General features: G+C 45.1%; 1 protein-coding gene and 1 non-coding gene across 6 annotated transcripts in view; one reads left to right on the forward strand and one right to left on the reverse strand.

Annotated features, from left to right (window-relative positions):
- Nucleotides 1-19,413, forward strand: part of LOC105704789 (rho guanine nucleotide exchange factor 4) — an 89,470-nt gene that overhangs the window by 7,982 nt on the left and 62,075 nt on the right. For 3 of the 5 annotated variants that reach the window (XM_064382888.1, XM_064382886.1, XM_064382884.1), the window contains one exon: nucleotides 4,284-4,589. In XM_064382888.1, the coding sequence (XP_064238958.1) occupies nucleotides 4,290-4,589 (300 nt within the window). In that variant the 5' untranslated portion in view covers nucleotides 4,284-4,289. Of the gene's footprint in view, nucleotides 1-4,283; nucleotides 4,590-19,413 lie in introns of those variants that run through there. The other 2 variants (XM_064382883.1, XM_064382887.1) reach the window with 2 other exon arrangements.
- Nucleotides 3,373-3,492, reverse strand: LOC135277114 (small Cajal body-specific RNA 4). Its single transcript, XR_010344715.1, has one exon. It is a non-coding gene; the product is annotated as a small Cajal body-specific RNA 4 (non-coding RNA).

Genomic DNA, 19,413 nt, shown 5'->3' on the forward strand with positions numbered 1-19,413 from the left:
CCTTGGATTTCAGAAGTTTGATTATGTTTCTTCTTCATGTGGGTTTTTTTTATTTATACTATGTGGACTTTGCACAGTTTCTTAAGTCTATGGGTTTATATCTTTGGCAAAATTTAGGAAATTCTGAGCATTATTTCTTTAAATACTTTTTCACCCCAACCCACTTTCTCCTCTCTCTTTTGGACTCCGGTTATCTAGTGTTTGATCTTCCTTTGCAGTCTCACAGGTACGTCATGCCATATTTGTTTGGTTGGTCTTTCTTCCTTCCTTCCTTCCTTCCTTCCTTCCTTTCTTTTCTTTTCTTTTTCTTTCTTTCTTTCATTTTCTGTTGTTCAGATTGTATAATTCTGCTTTTTCCATCTGCAGGTTCACTGATCCTCTCATCCTCTCCCTTCTCCTGTGAACCCATCCGCTAAACTTTTTATTTCAGTTATATTTTTAAATTCTACAGTTTCCACTTAGATATTCTTTATATATTCTATTTCTTTCCTAAGACTGTCCATTTTCTGAGATGTTCTATTTTTCGTTTGTTTCAAGAGAGTTTGTATTGCTTGCTGAAGCATTTTTATGACAGTTGCTTTAAAATCTTTGTTCGATAATTCCTGCACCTGTGTGTCTGTTGACTCTCTTTTTATTCATGTTGAGATTTTCCCTGTTCTTGGTATGACTAATGAGTTTCTATTCTGGATATTTTAGGGAGTGTGTTTTCAGTCTTTGTATCTTATTTAAATCTTCTGTTTTGGAAAACCACCTCTGACCCCACTCTGGTGTGGGCACTACCACATTACTGCCAGGCTTGGGTAAAACCCCATATTCCGTTATTGGCAAGATCAAAAAAACTCAAAACCTAACAGAAAACAAGAAATAACTAAGATCAGAGCAGAACTGAAGGAGACGGAGACACAAAAAACCCTTCAAAAAAATCAATAAATCCAGGAGCTGGTTTTTTAAAAAGGTCAACAAAATAGACAGACCACTAGCCAGAGCAATAAAAAAGAAAAGAGAGAATAATCAAATAGATGCAATAAAAAATGATAAAGGGGATATCACCACAGATTCCACAGAAATTCAAACCATCATCAGAGATTATTACAAACAACTCTATGCACATAAACTAGGAAACCTGGAAGAAATGGATACATTCCTGGACACTTGCACCCTCCCAAGCCTAAACCAGGAAGAAGTTGAAACCCTGAATAGGCCAATAACAAGGTCTGAAGTCGAGGCAGCAATTAAAAGCCTACCACCCAAAAAAAGCCCAGGTCCAGATGGGTTCACAGCCTAATTCTACCAGACATACAAAGAGGAGCTGGTACCATTCCTTCTGAAACTATTCCAAATAATCCAAAAAGAGGGAATCCTTCCCAAATCATTTTATGAGACCAACATCATCCTAATATCAAAACCCGGCAGAGACTCAGCAAGAAAAGAAAACTTCAGGCCAATATCCATGATGAACATAGATGCAAAGATCTTCAATAAAATACTGGCTAACTGATTGCAACAGGACATCAAAAAGCTTATCCACCATGATCAAGTAGGATTCATCCCGGGGATGCAAGGCTGGTTCAATATACGCAAGTCTATAAACGTAATTCACCACATAAACAGAGCCAAAGACAAAAACCACATGATTATCTCAATCGACGCAGAGAAGGCCTTTGACAAATTTCTCTTTCCCAGTTTTTTTTCCCCCATTTGTTTATTTTGGTCATTTTTGTTGAAGGTTTTTCCTAAATGCCTAGTAATCCTTCGGTGAATTTCATATTTATTCAGAGGAAGACACCAAATATTTGTTTAGATATTATGTGAGCACGTGTGGAGCTGATCAGCTAGTGTGCTTTCCTGTTGAGTGATTAAAAGAGAAGTTGCTTATTTTATAAGTCAGTGTTTAGAGGTCGCTTCTCTGAGGTGGGTCAGTTTCTCCAGAGCGGTATCCTCCTGTCATTTATTGAGGAGATACAGGATTATCTCCTCACGATGCAGGTTTTCTTGTTATCCTGTTTTGATCCCAAACCTCTCCACTGCTTTCACCAGTAAGTCTGTGGTCCCTACAAGCTGGAGATTCTTGTTCAGTTATTCGGGACCGTAAGTCTCGTGTTTGCTCTTGCCTGGCAGTTTGAGGGAAGGAGAAATAGAAAGGGGGTATACGCAGTCACGTGGCTGACTGAGCTGGGACCTTCACTGAGGGTCATGCTTGCAAACTTTAAACCAGAACCTCTGCCTGCTTTCTTCCCTGCAAATTCCAAGTCATCTGCATTTTTTTAGATAGCATCTTGTGCTCTGCAGCACCATCTATCCTTCCTACGTCCACTTTACCCTTTCCAGAATTTTCTTATCTGCCATTTTCTCATCATTTCTTAATGCTGCCCTTTTGGGAATACAACGGTGGACAATAGTTCCTTTAGCCAAACTCAGATTATCCCACACCAAAGTTTGCTGTCTGACCCTCTCCCCTGGGACGTGCGGGGACGACCAGGACAGCCTGAGCCACCTTGCCTCTCTCTAATCTAGCTCTCTCTCTAGTACCGTAACTCTCAGACTAGCGTTGCCTCAGAATTCCCTGGAGGGCATTTTAAACACAAATTACCAACCATTCCCTCGGCTCAAAAATCTGCGTTTCTCACCAATTTCCGGGAGTATGGTCTGTCTGTTGCTGCACAGCCCAGAGGACCCAGCTGGGTACCTGTGGCCAAGGACTTGCTCTGAGGCAAGTCTCTTAAATTCTCTGAGTTTCTAAGGGAGGAAATACCAGCTATTTTTGATCCACACGGTGCTTGGGGAGAAAGAACTAGCTAAAAGCGATTTTTTAATGTAGAACAATATTTGGGAGTTCCAGTAAACACATTAGATCAGTGGTTTGCAACCTTGGCTGCATGTTAGAAGTACCCGGAGAGCTAGAAAAAGTCTCAATTCTCAGGCTGTACCCCAAAGCCACTATGTAGTAATTATCCAGCCGTCCATTTTCTCTTTCTCCATCTCTTTCTTTCACTGTGTATGTATACCTATGCATACATTTTTAATTTTAGAATGCCTCAGATTAAGCAGAGGATCTATAATTAAATCCTAATCTTGTTGAAAATTATTATGCAAAATACTCTAATCTCCCAAATACATCTAATCACTTTCCCATCTAATTGTGGGACTCCGTACAATTTCTACCATAAAAATAAACTCTATCAAGGAGCTTAATTTAAAATAAGAACTTCATTTTCCATGTACTTACCTACAAAATAAACATCACATTCTGTCAGCAAGAGACACTTGAGAGGCAAAAACTCAAGATCCCATATTAAGTAATCATCCCCACTTTCCTCCAACTGATACGTCAGTAAGAAATTATAGCAAACACAGTCGCCTGTACATCTGGGGTAGTGTCGGGTGGAACAGTCAGCCCTGTGATAGTCTCCAGTGAGCGCTGTTCTTGCCAACCCTTTTTTCTAGGAACAATATATCAGCAAAATCTTGCCTCATCCGACTCAGTCTTCCAGCATAGACACGTTTTTAAGACTGACTCTTGAGACAGAGAAATTTCACCTAGTTGTTAGCAAACAGTACACACAGAGCACTTGGAGATGCCGTTGCACAGAGGTTGCTACTATGAAGTAGGTGTTCACGGGGTGGGATGGGGTGTCTGTCGTTAGACGTGGACAACACGTGGGAAGAAAAGAGGTTCTTCTCCCAGTGGCTCCTTCCAAAGAACAGAGATGCTGGTGATGCGGACACAGGCCTAACTGTTCTGCTCGTGTGGACACGTTTTATTTTGAAATCCTTAAGGTGCCCGGTGCGTAATGGCAGCCGGGGATGGTGGTGGCAGCGCCGGTGAGGCGGAGCCTTGCATGCATTTCAGCGAGCGTTGGCATTAGCTGGAAGAGGTGCCGGGCTCTGGAAGTGTGCTTCTGCTTCAGTTCTGCTCGTGAGGGGTGTTGTTTCAGCAGGACCCTTTACCCCGGTTGCTGGCCTTTAAAAGGTATTTCTAATGAGCATGCCAAGTTCAGTAACTACTTTCAAGGCCTAATTATTTGGTTAAAATAGAGGACTGGATTTTTTAAAAAATAATCTTGAAAGTAGAGATTTTAACAGAAACAACATTTGTTTTATTCCTAATCTTCACGTTTTCCAAAATGACTGTGAGCAAAGCATTTCATTGACTCTATACCTGGTGAGAATTTACCAAAACATAGTGTTAAACCCAAAAGGAACTGGGCAGAGGAACGATAGCATGTCCCCAGTTGATATGTCCTTTGACCTCCGACCCCTGACCCGTTCTCTCTGCTCTCCAGAACCACATGCCCTGGGAGGAACCAGCAGGTGAGAAGCCCAGTTGCTCTCACCGTCAGAAGGCTTTCCACACGGAGCCAGGCCAGAAGCCCTGCTTCACCACTGAGATGGTGACATGGGCCCTCCTCTGCATCTCTACAGAGGCTGTCCGCGAGGAGGCTCCTTCACATCCTAGGGGCATCCCTCACCGCTCACCCGTCAGTGTGGATGACTTGTGGCTGGAGAAGACACAGAGAAAGAAGTTGCAGAAGCAGTCCCACGTCGAAAGGAGGCTGCACGTAGGGACGGTGCATGACGATGGAGCCAAGGTAAACTGTTCCCAGCCAGGAGCCCTCAGACTTGGCAGGGTATCCCCTTCTGTCTGCAGCTGGCTGTCACTTCCTGAGCTTTCCCTTGACTCTCCTGTGCTGTAACTTGTCACCCTGGGCCCCCTATGGTTACAGCATGCTGCCTGGGCCACACTGAGTACCGCAGGCTAGGGCCTGCAGGAGAGACTCTTTGAGCAGCACATTCCCCAGAGCCACAGAAGTCAGGGCCCCTCTTCCTTCTCTGTAGTGTGTCTCTTCCTGTGGCCAGCACCATGCAAGGCAGTAGTGCAGAGAAGACGGCCATTTAATGAGCGCCTACTGTGTGCCCAACACGATTAGACACTGCCCTAGCATTGGCTCTGCCACTCACAGGCACAGAACATTTCAATACAATCTTAAGCAGCGAAAGTCATTACATTGTCCATTCAATTTTGTCTCTAGGACACTTTGACAACAAGATTGTTTGCACGAAACCGATGGCCTATTAAAATGTGAATTAATAGTGTAGACATCATGCCCTTTACCCAATCTTTGACGAGAGTTTCTTGTTCTTTCTTTTTATAATTAGCAATATGTATTATCAAGTGTTTGTGACGTACACATCTCTGAGTCTCACCTTATCCCTGAAGACCAACTTTTTACAACTGAGGTGAAATTCACATAATATAGAATTAATCATGTTAAAGTGAACAATTTATTGGCATTTAATATATTCATTCACTGTATTTTGTGAGCACCACCTCTGTCAGTTCCAAAGCATTTTCATCACTCCTAAAGGAAACCCCGTTCCCATTAAGTAGTCACTCCCCATTTCCCGTCCTCAGACCCTGGCAATACTCATCTGCTTCCTGTGCCTATGGGTCTTCCTAGTCTAGGTTTTTCGTATAAATGGAATTACGTGATATGTGACTTTTTGTGACTGGCGCTTTTCACTTAGGGTTGTGTCTCGAGGTTTATCCGTGTCATAGCACATATCAGTACTTCATTTCTTTGTGTGGCCAGGTAACACTTCGTTCCGTGATTATACAGTACCTGTCTCACTTCGTTCATCCATCCATCCGTTGATAGGCATTTTGATTATTTCCACCTTTTGGCTGCTGTGAATAGTGCAGCCATCACTGGAATATAAAATTTTGTTTGAATACATGCTTTTAATTCTGGGGGGCATGTATCCAGCTGTGGATTACCAGACCATGTGATAATTATATAATTAACTTTTAGAAGAATCGCCCACCTGCTTCCCGCAATGGCGGCCCCAGTTTACATTCCCACATGGGTGGATGAGGTTGCAGGTTCCCCACAACCTCCTCACCAGCACGTGTTCTCTGTTTGCTTTTGTGGTGACGGTGGTGGTTTTAATTACACCATCCCAGTAGGTATGAGTGATGCCTTGTTCTGGTTTTTTTTTTTTTCATTTTGGTTTGATTTCCGTTCCCCTAATGACTAATGTTGAGCACGTTTTCAAATGTTTCTTGGTCATTTATGTATCTTCTTTGGAGAAATGCCTATTCAAATCCTTTGCTAATTCTTAATTGTCTTTTTGTTGTTAAGTTGTACGAATTTTTTTTTTTTTGAGATAGAGTCTCACTCTTGTCACCCAAGCTGGAGGGCAGTGGTGTGTGATCTTGGCTCACTGCAACCTCTGGCTACTGGGTTCAAGCCATTCTCCTGTCTCAGCCTCCTGAGCAGCTGGGATGACAGGCACCTACCACCATGCCCAGCTAATTTTTGTATTTTTAGTAGAGAGAGGGTTTCACCATGTTGGCCAGGCTGGTCCCGAACTCCTGACTTCAAGTGATCCACCTGCCTCGGCCTCCCAAAGTGCTGGGTACAGGCATGAGCCACCACGCCCAGCCTGGAATTCTTTACATATTCTGAATGTAAGGCCATTATCAGATACATGATTTATAAATATTTTCTCCCATCTGTAGAGTGCCTTTCACTTTTTCGATAGTATCCGTTGATGTGTAAGTACTTAATTTTGCTGAAATCTACTTTATCTATTTTTGTAGTTGCTGCTTGTGCATTTGGCATCATATCTAAGAATCTCTTGCCAAATCCAAGTAATGAAATTTACCTGTTTTTTTCTAAGAGTTTTTTACCTTTTGCTTTCGCATTTAGGTCTTTGATCCATTTTTGTTTAATTTTTGTGTGGTGTGCGATAGAGGTCCAATTTTAATCTTTTCCATGCAGGTATGTGGTTATCCAGGCACCATGTGTTGAAGATACTATTCTTTCCCTAACTGACTGGCCTTGGCATCCTTGTCAAAAATCAAATTACTGGCTAGGCATGATGGCTCATGCCTGTAATCCCAGCATTTTGGGAGGCTGAAGCAGGTGGATCACTTGAGGCTAGGAGATCAACACCAGCCTGGCCAACATGGTGAAACCCTGTCTCTACTAAAAATAAAAAAATTAGCCAGGCATGGTGGTGTGCACCTGTACTCCCAGCTACTTGGGAGGTTGAGACAGGAGAATCTCTTGAACCTGGGAGGTGGAGGTTGCAGTGAGCCAAGATTGCACCACCACACTCCAGCATAGGCAACAGAGTGAGACCCTGTCTCAAAAAAAAAAAAAAAATCAAATTACCTTAGATGTATGGGTATATTTTTGGGCTCTCAATTCTACCCTGTTAGTTTATATGTCTGTCTTTATGTCAATACCACTTTGTTTTGATTATCATAGTTGTATAATAAGTTTTGAAATTGGAATGCATGAGTCTTCTTTGTTCTTTTTCAAAATTGTTCTGGCTATTTGCTGGGCCTTGCAATTTCATATGAATCTTATAATTCAATTTCCATTCCTGCAAAAAAAAAAAGAGAAAGGCCCTTGGGATTTCTATAGGATTGCATTCAATCTAGATGACTTTGGAGAGTAGTGCCATATATTAATAACATCAAGTCTTCAAATCCGTAAACACTGGGTGTCTTTCCATTTTGAGGGGGTGTTCTTGATTTGTTTGCAGGAGTGTTTTGTTGTTTTCACTGTAAAAGTCTTGCACATCTTTGGTTAAAATTTTCCCTAAATAGTTTAGTCTTTTCGATGACATCATAAATGGAAACTTTTAAAAATTCCATTTTGGGATTATCCATCACTAGAGTATAAAAATACAATTAATTTTTGTTTATTGATCCTGTATCCTGCAACATTGCTGAATTCATTCACTAGCTGTAAGAGTATTTTTGTGCATTCTTTAGAAATTTATATGCATAAGATCGCATCATTTGTAAAAACAGATTATTTTACTCCCTTCCAGTTTGGATGCCTTTGATTTCTCTTTTTTCCCTACTTGCTCCGGGTGGAACTTACATAACCGCGTTGAGCAGAAGTGGTGAAATGGGGCATCCTTGTCTTCTTGATTTTAGGGTTAAAGCTTTCAGCCTCTCATTGTCGAGTGTGATGTTAGCTGTGTGTTTTTCACAAATGCCGTTTTGCCACGTTAAGGAAGTTCCTTTGTATTTCTAGTGTTTTTAGCATGACAGGGTGCTGGATGTTTCAAGTGCGTGATCAATTTTGATGACGGTCTTTCTGCATCAACTGAAATAGTCACGTGTGTTCTCTTTGTCCTGTTAATGTTGTATATTGCATTGAATATGTATCGATCTGCAATTTTCTTTTCTTGTGATGTTTTTGTCTGGCTTTGGTTTCAGGGTGATTCTGGTCTTATAGAATGAGTTAAGAAGTGCTCTCTCCTCTTCTATTTTTTGGAAGCGTTTGAGAAGGATTCTTCTTTAAATGTCTTGTAGAGTTCACCAGTGAAGCTTTCTGGTCCTAGGCTTTTCTTTGTCGTGGGGTTTCTGATTACTGATTCAATTGTTTTTCTTTTTTTTTTTGTCATCAGATTGGTGAAAAAACAATTCCTTACTTGATCTGTTCAGAGTTTACATTTCTTCTTCGTCTTATTCTTTTTTTTATTTGGTGAGACAGTCTCGTTCTGTCACCCAGGCTAGAGTGCAGCAACACGATCTTGACTCACTGCAACCTCCACCTCCTGGGTTCAAGCGATTCTCCTGCCTCAGCCTCCTGAGTAGCTGGGACTACAGGTGTGCACCACCACACCTGGCTAATTTTTGTATTTTTTGGTAGAGACAGAGTTTCACTATATTGGTCAGGCTGGTCTCAAACTCCTGACTTCAAGTGATCCACCCGCTTTGGCCTCCCAAAATGTGTGGGATTACAGGTATGAGCCACTGTGCCTGGCCAGAATTTATATTTCTTCTTGAGTCATTTTCGTATTAATGGCTTGTGTTTTTCTGAAGAATTTCTCCATTTTGTCTACATTATCTAATCTGTTGATATACAATTGTTCATACTGTTTTCTTACAGTCCTTTAAAATTTCTGTGACCTCAGTAGCAATGCCCCCACTCTCATTTCTAATTTTAGTAATTTGCATTTTCTCTCTTTTCTTTAAATCAGTATAGCTAAGTGTTTATCAATTTTGTTGGTCTTCATAGAATATATTTTTGGTTGTCTCGATTTTCTCTATTATTTTTCTTATTTTATTCCATTTTTAAATTTTTATCTATTTATTTATTTATCATCTATCTAGAGACTGAGTTATGAGACTGGTATTTGGTATTTTTCGTAGAGACAAGGTTTCACGATGTTGCCCAGGCTGGTCTCCAACTCCTGAGCTCAAGTGTTCCACGCACCTCAGCCTCCCAAAGTGCTGGGATCACAGGCGTGAGCACACAGCCTCTGTATTTAATATATCTCTACTTTCATCTTTATTATTTTCTTCCATCCGTTAGCTTTGGGGTTAGTTTCTGCTTCTTTTTCTTGTTACTGAAGGTGTAAAATTAGGCTATTGATTTGAGAAATTCTTTTTTAATGTAGGCTTTTACAACTAGAAAGTTCCCTCTCAGCATAGCCTTCGCTGCATCCATAAGTTTTGATAGGTTGTGTTTTGGTTTTCATGCATCTCACAGTATTTTCTAATTTTGTGATTTCTTCTTTTCTTTTTTGTGAAATCTTGTGATTTCTTCTTTGACTCACTGCCTATTTAATATTATATTAATTTCCACATATTTGTGATTTTTCCAGTTCTGCTGTTGATGTCTAGTTTTAGCACATTGCAGTCAGAAGAGACACTTTGTGTGAATTCAGTCTTTAAAAATTTACTGGCTGGGCGCGGTGGTTCACATCTGTAATCCCAGCACTTTGGAGGCTTGGCAGGCTGATAACCTGAGGTCAGGAGTTCGAGACCAGCCTGACCAACCTGGTGAAACCCCGTCTGCATTAAAAACACAAAATTAGCTGGGCGTGGTGGCGCATGCCTATAATCTCAGCTACCCGGGAGGCTGAGGCAGGAGAATCACTGGAACCCGGGAGGCGGAGGTTGCAGGGAGCCACGATTGCACCATTGCCCTCCATCCTGGGCAACAAGAGCAAAACTCCATGTCAAAAAAAAAAATTTACTGAAGCTTCTTTTCTGGCCTCACTTATGGTCTCTTCTGGAGAATGTTCCGTGTGTCCTTGAGAAGAATGTGTATTCTGCTGTTGTTAGGTTGAGTGTTCTGTGTATGTCTGTTAGTTTTAACTGGTTTATAGTATTGTTCAAGACCTCCATTTCCTCATTGACCTCATGTACATTTATTATTGAAAGGATGTTGAAGTCTCCAACTATTATTGCACAACTGTCTATTTCTCACGTGATTTCTGTCCATTTTTGTTACTCAGTTGGTGGGTATATATATGTTTGTAATTGTTACATCATCTTGATGAAGTGACTTTTTAATAAATCTGTAATGTCTTTGTCTTTATAACAGTTTTGAACTTAAAGTCTGTTTTGCCTGGTGCTGGTATAGGTGTTCCAGCTCCCTTTTGTTATACATACCTGGTATAGATACTTTAGCTCTCTTTTGTTATAGATGCCTGGTATAGGTACTCCAGCTCCCTTTTGTTATAGATTCCTGGTATAGGAACTCCACCTCCTTTTGTTATAGATTCCTGATGTAGGTACTCCAGCTCCCTTTTGTTATAGATGCCTGGTATAGGTACTCCAGCTCTCTTCTATCATAGATTCCTGGTATAGGTACTCCAGGTCTTTTTGTTATAGATACCTGGTATAGACACTGCACCCCGCTCTCTTCTCCTTCTGGAGCTCCGATGACAGCGTTAGATATTCTGCACCCCACTGTCTTCTCCTTCTGGAGCTCTGACGACAGAGCGTTAGATATTCTGCACCCCACTCTCTTCTCCTTCTGGAGCTCCGATGACAGCGTTAGATATTCTGCATCCCACTGTCTTCTCCTTCTGGAGCTGTGACGACAGAGCGTTAGATATTCTGCACCCCACTCTCTTCTCCTTCTGGAGCTCCGATGACAGCGTTAGATATTCTGCAACCCACTCTCTTCTCCTTCTGGAGCTCTGCTGATAGAGCGTTAGATATTCTGCACCCCGCTCTCTTCTCCTTCTGGAGCTCTGATGACAGAGCGTTAGATATTCTGCAACCCCCTCTCTTCTCCTTCTGGAGCTCTGATGATAGAGCGTTAGATATTCTGCACCCCACTCTCTTCTCCTTCTGGAGCTCTGACGACAGAGCGTTAGATATTCTGCAACCCCCTCTCTTCTCCTTCTGGAGCTCTGATGATAGAGCGTTAGATATTCTGCACCCCACTCTCTTCTCCTTCTGGGGCTCTGATGACAGAGCGTTAGATATTCTGCACCCCGCTCTCTTCTCCTTCTGGAGCTCTGACGACAGAGCGTTAGATATTCTGCAACCCCCTCTCTTCTCCTTCTGGAGCTCTGATGATAGAGCGTTAGATATTCTGCACCCCACTCTCTTCTCCTTCTGGGGCTCTGATGACAGAGCGTTAGATATTCTGCACCCCGCTCTCTTCTCCTTCTGGAGCTCTGATGACAGAGCGTTAGATATTCTGCAACCCACTCTCTTCTCCTTCTGGAGCTCTGCTGATAGAGCGTTAGATATTCTGCACCCCGCTCTCTTCTCCTTCTGGAGCTCTGATGACAGAGCGTTAGATATTCTGCAACTCACTCTCTTCTCCTTCTGGAGCTCTGCTGATAGAGCGTTAGATATTCAGCACCCCGCTCTCTTCTCCTTCTGGAGCTCTGATGACAGAGCGTTAGATATTCTGCACCCCGCTCTCTCCTCCTTCTGGAGCTCTGATAACAGAGCGTTAGATGTTCTGCACCCCGCTCACTTCTCCTTCTGGAGCTCTGATAACAGAGCGTTAGATGTTCTGCACCCCGCTCACTTCTCCTTCTGGAGCTCCGATGACAGCGTTAGATATTCTGCACCCCACTGTCTTCTCCTTCTGGAGCTCTGATGATAGAGCGTTAGATATTCTGCACCCCGCTCTCTTCTCCTTCTAGAGCTCTGATGACAGAGCGTTAGATATTCAGCACCCCGCTCTCTTCTCCTTCTGGAGTTCTGATGACAGAGCGTTAGATATTCTGCAACCCACTCTCTTCTCCTTCTGGAGCTCTGATGACAGAGCGTTAGATATTCTGCACCCCACTCTCTCCTCCTTCTGGAGCTCTGATAACAGAGCGTTAGATGTTCTGCACCCCGCTCACTTCTCCTTCTGGAGCTCCGATGACAGCGTTAGATATTCTGCACCCCACTGTCTTCTCCTTCTGGAGCTCTGATGATAGAGCGTTAGATATTCTGCACCCGGATCTCTTCTCCTTCTGGAGCTCTGATGACAGAGCGTTAGGTATTCTGCACCCCGCTCTCTTCTCTTTCTGGAATTCTGATGACAGAGCGTTAGGTATTCTGCACCCCGCTCTCTTCTCTTTCTGGAATTCTGATGACAGAGCGTTAGATATTCTGCAACCCACTCTCTTCTCCTTCTGCAGCTCCGATGACAGCGTTAGATATTCTGCAACCCACTGTCTTCTCCTTCTGGAGCTCCGATGATAGAGCGATAGATATTCTGCACCCCGCTCTCTTCTCCTTCTGGAGCTGTGATGACAGAGCGTTAGATATTCTGCACCACGCTCTCTTCTCCTTCTGGAGCTGTGATGACAGAGCGTTAGATATTCTGCACCCCGCTCTCTTCTCCTTCTGGAACTCTGGTGACAGAGTGTTAGATATTCTGCACCCCACTGTCTTCTCCTTCTGGAGCTCTGATGACAGAACGTTAGATGTTCTGCACCCCGCTCTCTTCTCCTTCTGGAACTCTGGTGACAGAGTGTTAGATATTCTGCACCCCACTGTCTTCTCCTTCTGGAGCTCTGATGACAGAACGTTAGATGTTCTGCACCCCGCTCTCTTCTCCTTCTGGAACTCTGGTGACAGAGTGTTAGATATTCTGCACCCCACTGTCTTCTCCTTCTGGAGCTCTGATGACAGAGCGTTAGATGTTCTGCACCCCACTCTCTTCTCCTTCTGGAGATCTGTTTACAGAGCGTTAGATGTTCTGCACCCCGCTCTCTTCTCCTTCTGGAACTCTGGTGACAGACTGTTAGATATTCTGCACCTCACTCTCTTCTCCTTCTGGAGCTCTGATGACAGAGCGTTAGATATTCTTCACCCCGCTCTCTTCTCCTTCTGGAACTGTGGTGACAGAGCGTCAGATATTCTGCACCCCGCTCTCTTCTCCTTCTGGAACTCTGATGACAGAGTGTTAGATATTCTGCACCCCGCTCTCTTCTCCTTCTGGAGCTCTGATGACAGAGCGTTAGATGTTCTGCACCCCACTCTCTTCTCCTTCTGGAACTCTGATGACAGAGTGTTAGATGTTCTGCATCCCGCTCTCTTCTCCTTTTGGATCTCTGATGACAGAGCGTTAGATATTCTTCACCCCGGTCTCTTCTCCTTCTGGAGCTCTGATGACAGAGCGTTACATGTTCTGCACCACGCTCTCTTCTCCTTCTGGAGTTCTGATGACAGAGCGTTAGATATTCTGCAACCGACTCTCTTCTCCTTCTGGAGCTCTGATGATAGAGTGTTAGATATTCTGCACCCCGCTCTCTTCTCCTTCTGGAGCTCTGATGACAGAGCGTTAGATATTCTGCACCCCGCTCGCTTCTCCTTCTTGAGCTCTGATAACAGAGCGTTAGATGTTCTGCACCCCGCTCACTTCTCCTTCTGGAGCTCCTATGACAGCGTTAGATATTCTGAACCCCACTGTCTTCTCCTTCTGGAGCTCTAATGATAGAGCGTTAGATATTCTGCACCCCGGTCTCTTCTCCTTCTGGAACTGTGGTGACAGAGCGTCAGATATTCTGCACCCCGCTCTCTTCTCCTTCTGGAACTCTGATGACAGAGTGTTAGATATTCTGCACCCCGCTCTCTTCTCCTTCTGGAGCTCTGATGACAGAGCGTTAGATGTTCTGCACCCTGCTCTTTTCTCCTTCTGGAGCTCCGATGACAGTGTTAGATATTCTTCACCCCGATCTCTTCTCCTTCTGGAACTCTGATGACAGAGCATTAGATGTTCTGCACCGCGCTCTCTTCTCCTTCTGGAGCTCTGATGACAGAGCGGTAGGTATTCTGCACCCCGCTCTCTTCTCTTTCTGGAAGTCTGATGACAGAGCGTTAGATATTCTGCAACTCACTCTCTTCTCCTTCTGGAGCTCCGATGACAGCGTTAGATATTCTGCACCCCAGTGTCTTCTCCTTCTGGATCTCCGATGACAGAGCGTTAGATGTTCTGCACCCCGCTCTCTTCTCCTTCTGGAGATCTGATGAGAGAGCGTTAGATATTCTCCACCCCGCTCTCTTCTCCTTCTGGAAATCTGGTGACTGAGTGTTAGATATTATGCACCCCACTCTCTTCTCCTTCTGGAGCTCTGATGACAGAGCGTTAAATGTTCTGCACCCCACTCTCTTCTCCTTCTGGAACTCTGGTGTCAGAGCGTTAGATTTTCTTCACCCCGGTCTCATCTCCTTCTGGAGCTCTGATGACAGAGCATTAGATGTTCTGCACCCTGATCTCTTCTCCTTCAGGAACTCTGGTGACAGAGCGTTAGATGTTCTGCACCCCACTCTCTTTTCCGTCTGGAGCTCTGATGACAGAGCGTTAGATGTTCTGCACCCGCTCTCTTCTCCTTCTGGAACTCTGGTGACAGACTGTTAGATATTCTGCACCCCGCTCTCTTCTCCTTCTGGAGCTCTGATGATAGAGCGTTAGATATCCTTCACCCCGCTCTCTTCTCCTTCTGGAGCTCGGATGACAGAGCATTATATGTTCTGCACCCCGCTCTCTTCTCCTTCTGGAACTCTGATGAGAGAGCATTAGATATTCTCCACCCCACTCTCTTCTCCTTCTGTAGCTCTGATGACAGAGCGTTAGATATTCTGCACCCCATTCTCTTCTCCTTCTGGAACTCTGATGACAGAGCATTAGATGTTCTGCATCCCGATCTCTTCTCCTTCTGGATCTCTGGTGACAGAGCGTTAGATATTCTTCACCCCGGTCTCTTCTCCTTCTGGAGCTCTGATGACAGAGCGTTAGATATTCTGCATCCCGCTCTCTTCTTCTGGAGCTCTGATGACAGAGCATTAGATTTTCTGCACCTCACTCTCTTCTCTTTCTGGAACTCTGGTGACAGAGCGTTAGATATTCTGCACCCCGGTGTCTTCTCCTTCTGGATCTCTGATGACAGAGCATTAGATATTCTGCACCCTGCTCTCTTCTCCCTCTGGATCTCTGGTGGCAGAGCGTTAGATATTCTAAACCCTGCTCCCTTCTTCTTCTGGAGCTCTGATGACAGAACGTTAAATGTTCTGCACCCCGCTCTCTTCTCCTCCTGGATCTCTGATGACAGAGCGTTAGATGTTCTGCACCGCGCTCTCTTCTCCATCTGGAGCTCTGATGACAGAGCGTTAGATATTCTGCACCCCGCTCTCTTCTTCTCCTGGAGCTCTGATGAGAGAGCATTCGATATTCTGCACCCCGCTCTCTTCTCCTTCTGGAGCTCTGATGACAGAGCGTTAGATATTCTGCACCCTGCTCTCTTCTCCTTCTGGAGCTCTGATGACAGACCGTTAGATATTCTGCACCCCGCTCTCTTCTCCTTCTGGAGCTCTGATGATAGAGCGTTAGAAGTTCTGCACCCACTCTCTTCTCCTTCTGGAGCTCCGATGATAGAGCGTTAGATATTCTGGACCCGCTCTCTTCTCCTTCTGAAGCTCTGTTGACATAGCATTAGATATTCAGCACCCCACTCTCTTCTCCTTCTGGAGCTCCGATGATAGAGCGTTATAAATTCTACAGCCCGCTCTTTTCTCCTTATGGAAGTGTGATGACAGAGCGTTAGATATTCTGCACCCCGCTCTCTTCTCCTTCTTGAGCTCCGATGGCAGCGTTAGATATTCTGCACCCCACTGTCTTCTCCTTCTGGAGCTCTGATGATAGAGCGTTAGATATTCTGCACCCCGCTCTCTTCTCCTTCTGGAGTTCTGATGACAGAGCGTTAGATATTCTGCAACCCACTCTCCTCTCCTTCTGGAGCTCTGGTGATAGAGCGTTAGATATTCTGCACCCCGCTCTCTTCTCCTTCTGGAGCTCTGATGACAGAGCGTTAGATATTCTGCACCCCGCTCTCTTCTTCTTCTGGAGCTCTGATGACAGAGCGTTAGGTATTCTGCACCCCGGTGTCTTCTCCTTCTGGAAGTCTGATGACCGAGCGTTAGATATTCTGCACCCCACTGTCTTCTCCTTCTGGAGCTCTGATGATAGAGCGTTAGATGTTCTGCACCGCACTCTCTTCTCCTTCTGGAGCTCTGATGACAGAGCGTTAGATATTCTGCAACCCACTCTCTTCTCCTTCTGGAGCTCTGATGACAGAGCGTTAGATGTTCTGCACTCCGCTCTCTTCTCCTTCTGGAGCTCTGATGACAGAGCGTTAGATGTTCTGCACCGCACTCTCTTCTCCTTCTGGAGCTCTGATGACAGAGCGTTAGATATTCTGCAACCCACTCTCTTCTCCTTCTGGAGCTCTGGTGATAGAGCGTTAGATATTCTGCACCCCCTCTCTTCTCCTTCTGGAGCTCTGATGACAGAGCGTTAGATATTCTGCACCCCGCTCTCTTCTCCTCCTGGAGCTCTGATAACAGAGCTTTAGATATTCTGCACGCCGCTCACTTCTCCTTCTGGAGCTCCGATGACAACGTTAGATATTCTGCAATCCACTGTCTTCTCCTTCTGGAACTCTGATGATAGAGTGTTAGATATTCTGCACCCCGCTCTTTTCTCCTTCTGGATCTCTGATGACAGAGCGTTAGATGTTCTGCATCCCGCTCTCTTCTCCTTCTGGAGCTCCGATGACAGCGTTAGATATTCTGAACCCCACTGTCTTCTCCTTCTGGAGCTCTGATAATAGAGCGTTAGATATTCTGCACCCCGCTCTCTTCTCCTTCTGGAACTCTGATGACTGAGCATTAGATGTTCTGCACCCCGCTCTCTTCTCCTTCTGGAGCTCCGATGACAGTGTTAGATATTCTGCACCCCACTGTCTTCTCCTTCTGGAGCTCTGTTATAGAGCGTTAGATATTCTGCACCCCGCTCTCTTCTCCTTCTGGAGCTCCGATGACAGCGTTAGATATTCTGCACCCCACTGTGTTCTCCTTCTGGAGCTCTGATGATAGAGCGTTAGATATTCTGCACCCCGCTCTCTTCTCCTTCTGGAGCTCTGATGACAGCGCGTTAGATATTCTGCACCACGCTCTCTTCTTCTGGAGCTCCGATGACAGCGTTAGATATTCTGCACCCTGCTCTCTTCTCCTTCTGAAGCTCTGATGAGAGAGCGTTAGATATTCTGCACCCCGCTCTCTTCTCCTTCTGGAGCTGTGATGACAGAGCTTTAGATATTCTGCACCCCGCTCTCTTCTCCTTCTGGAGCTCTGATGACAGAGCGTTAGATATTCTGCACCCCGCTCTCTTCTCCTTCTGGAGCTCTGATGACAGACCGTTAGATGTTCTGCACCCCGCTCTCTTCTCCTTCTGGAACTCTGTTGACAGAGTGTTAGATATTCTGCACCCCACTGTCTTCTCCTTCTGGAGCTCTGATGACAGAGCGTTAGATGTTCTGCACCGCACTCTCTTCTCCTTCTGGAGCTCTGGTGTCAGAGCGTTAGATATTCTTCACCCCGGTCTCTTCTCCTTCTGGAGCTCTGATGAGAGAGCATTAGATGTTCTGCACCCCGCTCTCTTCTCCTTCTGGAACTCTGATGACAGAGCGTTAGATATTCTGCACCCCGCTCTCTTCTCCTCCTGGAGCTCTGATAACAGAGCTTTAGATATTCTGCATGCCGCTCACTTCTCCTTCTGGAGCTCCGATGGCAACGTTAGATATTCTGCACTCCACTGTCTTCTCCTTCTGGAACTCTGATGATAGAGTGTTAGATATTCTGCACCCCGCTCTTTTCTCCTTCTGGATCTCTGATGACAGAGCGTTAGATGTTCTGCACCCCGCTCTCTTCTCCTTCTGGAGCTCCGATGACAGCGTTAGATATTCTGAACCCCACTGTCTTCTCCTTCTGGAGCTCTGATAATAGAGCGTTAGATATTCTGCACCCCGCTCTCTTCTCCTTCTGGAACTCTGATGACTGAGCATTAGATGTTCTGCACCCCGCTCTCTTCTCCTTCTGGAGCTCCGATGACAGTGTTAGATATTCTGCACCCCACTGTCTTCTCCTTCTGGAGCTCTGTTGATAGAGCGTTAGATATTCTGCAACCCACTCTCTTCTCCTTCTGGAGCTCCGATGACAGCGTTAGATATTCTGCACCCCACTGTGTTCTCCTTCTGGAGCTCTGATGATAGAGCGTTAGATATTCTGCACCCCGCTCTCTTCTCCTTCTGGAGCTGTGATGACAGAGCGTTAGATATTCTGCACCACGCTCTCTTCTTCTGGAGCTCCGATGACAGCGTTAGATATTCTGCACCCCGCTCTCTTCTCCTTCTGGAGCTCTGATGAGAGAGAGTTAGATATTCTGCACCCCGCTCTCTTCTCCTTCTGGAGCTGTGATGACAGAGCGTTAGATATTCTGCACCCCGCTCTCTTCTCCTTCTGGAGCTCTGATGACAGAGCGTTAGATATTCTGCACCCCGCTCTCTTCTCCTTCTGGAGCTCTGATGACAGACCGTTAGATGTTCTGCACCCCGCTCTCTTCTCCTTCTGGAACTCTGGTGACAGAGTGTTAGATATTCTGCACCCCACTGTCTTCTCCTTCTGGAGCTCTGATGACAGAGCGTTAGATGTTCTGCACCCCACTCTCTTCTCCTTCTGGAACTCTGGTGTCAGAGCGTTAGATATTCTTCACCCCGGTCTCTTCTCCTTCTGGAGCTCTGATGACAGAGCGTTAGATATTCTGCACCCCGCTCTCTTCTCCTTCTGGAGCTCTGATGACAGAGCGTTAGATATTCTGCACCCCGCTCTCTTCTCCTTCTGGAGCTCTGATGACAGAGCGTTAGATATTCTGCACCCTGCTGTCTTCTCCTTCTGTAGCTCTGATGACAGAGCGTTAGATATTCTGCACCCCACTCTCTTCTCCTTCTGGAGCTCTGATGACAGAGCATTAGATGTTCTGCAGCCCGCTCTCTTCTCCTTCTGGAGCTCTGATGATAGCGCGTTAGAAGTTCTGCACCCACTCTCTTCTCCTTCTGGAGCTCCGATGATAGAGCGTTAGATATTCTGCACCCGCTCTCTTCTGCTTCTGGATCTCTGATGAGAGAGCATTATATGTTCTGCACCCCGCTCTCTTCTCCTTCTGGAACTCTGGTGACAGAGTGTTAGATATTCTGCACCCCGCTCTCTTCTCCTTCTGGAGCTCTGATGACAGAGCGTTAGATATTCTGCACCCCACTCTCTTCTCCTTCTGGAGCTCTGATGACAGAGCATTAGATGTTCTG

Source organism: Aotus nancymaae, unplaced genomic scaffold, assembly GCF_030222135.1.
Source record: "Aotus nancymaae isolate 86718 unplaced genomic scaffold, 86718_ANA_hifiasm-v0.15.2.pri h1tg000029l, whole genome shotgun sequence".
NCBI lineage: Eukaryota > Metazoa > Chordata > Mammalia > Primates > Aotidae > Aotus > Aotus nancymaae.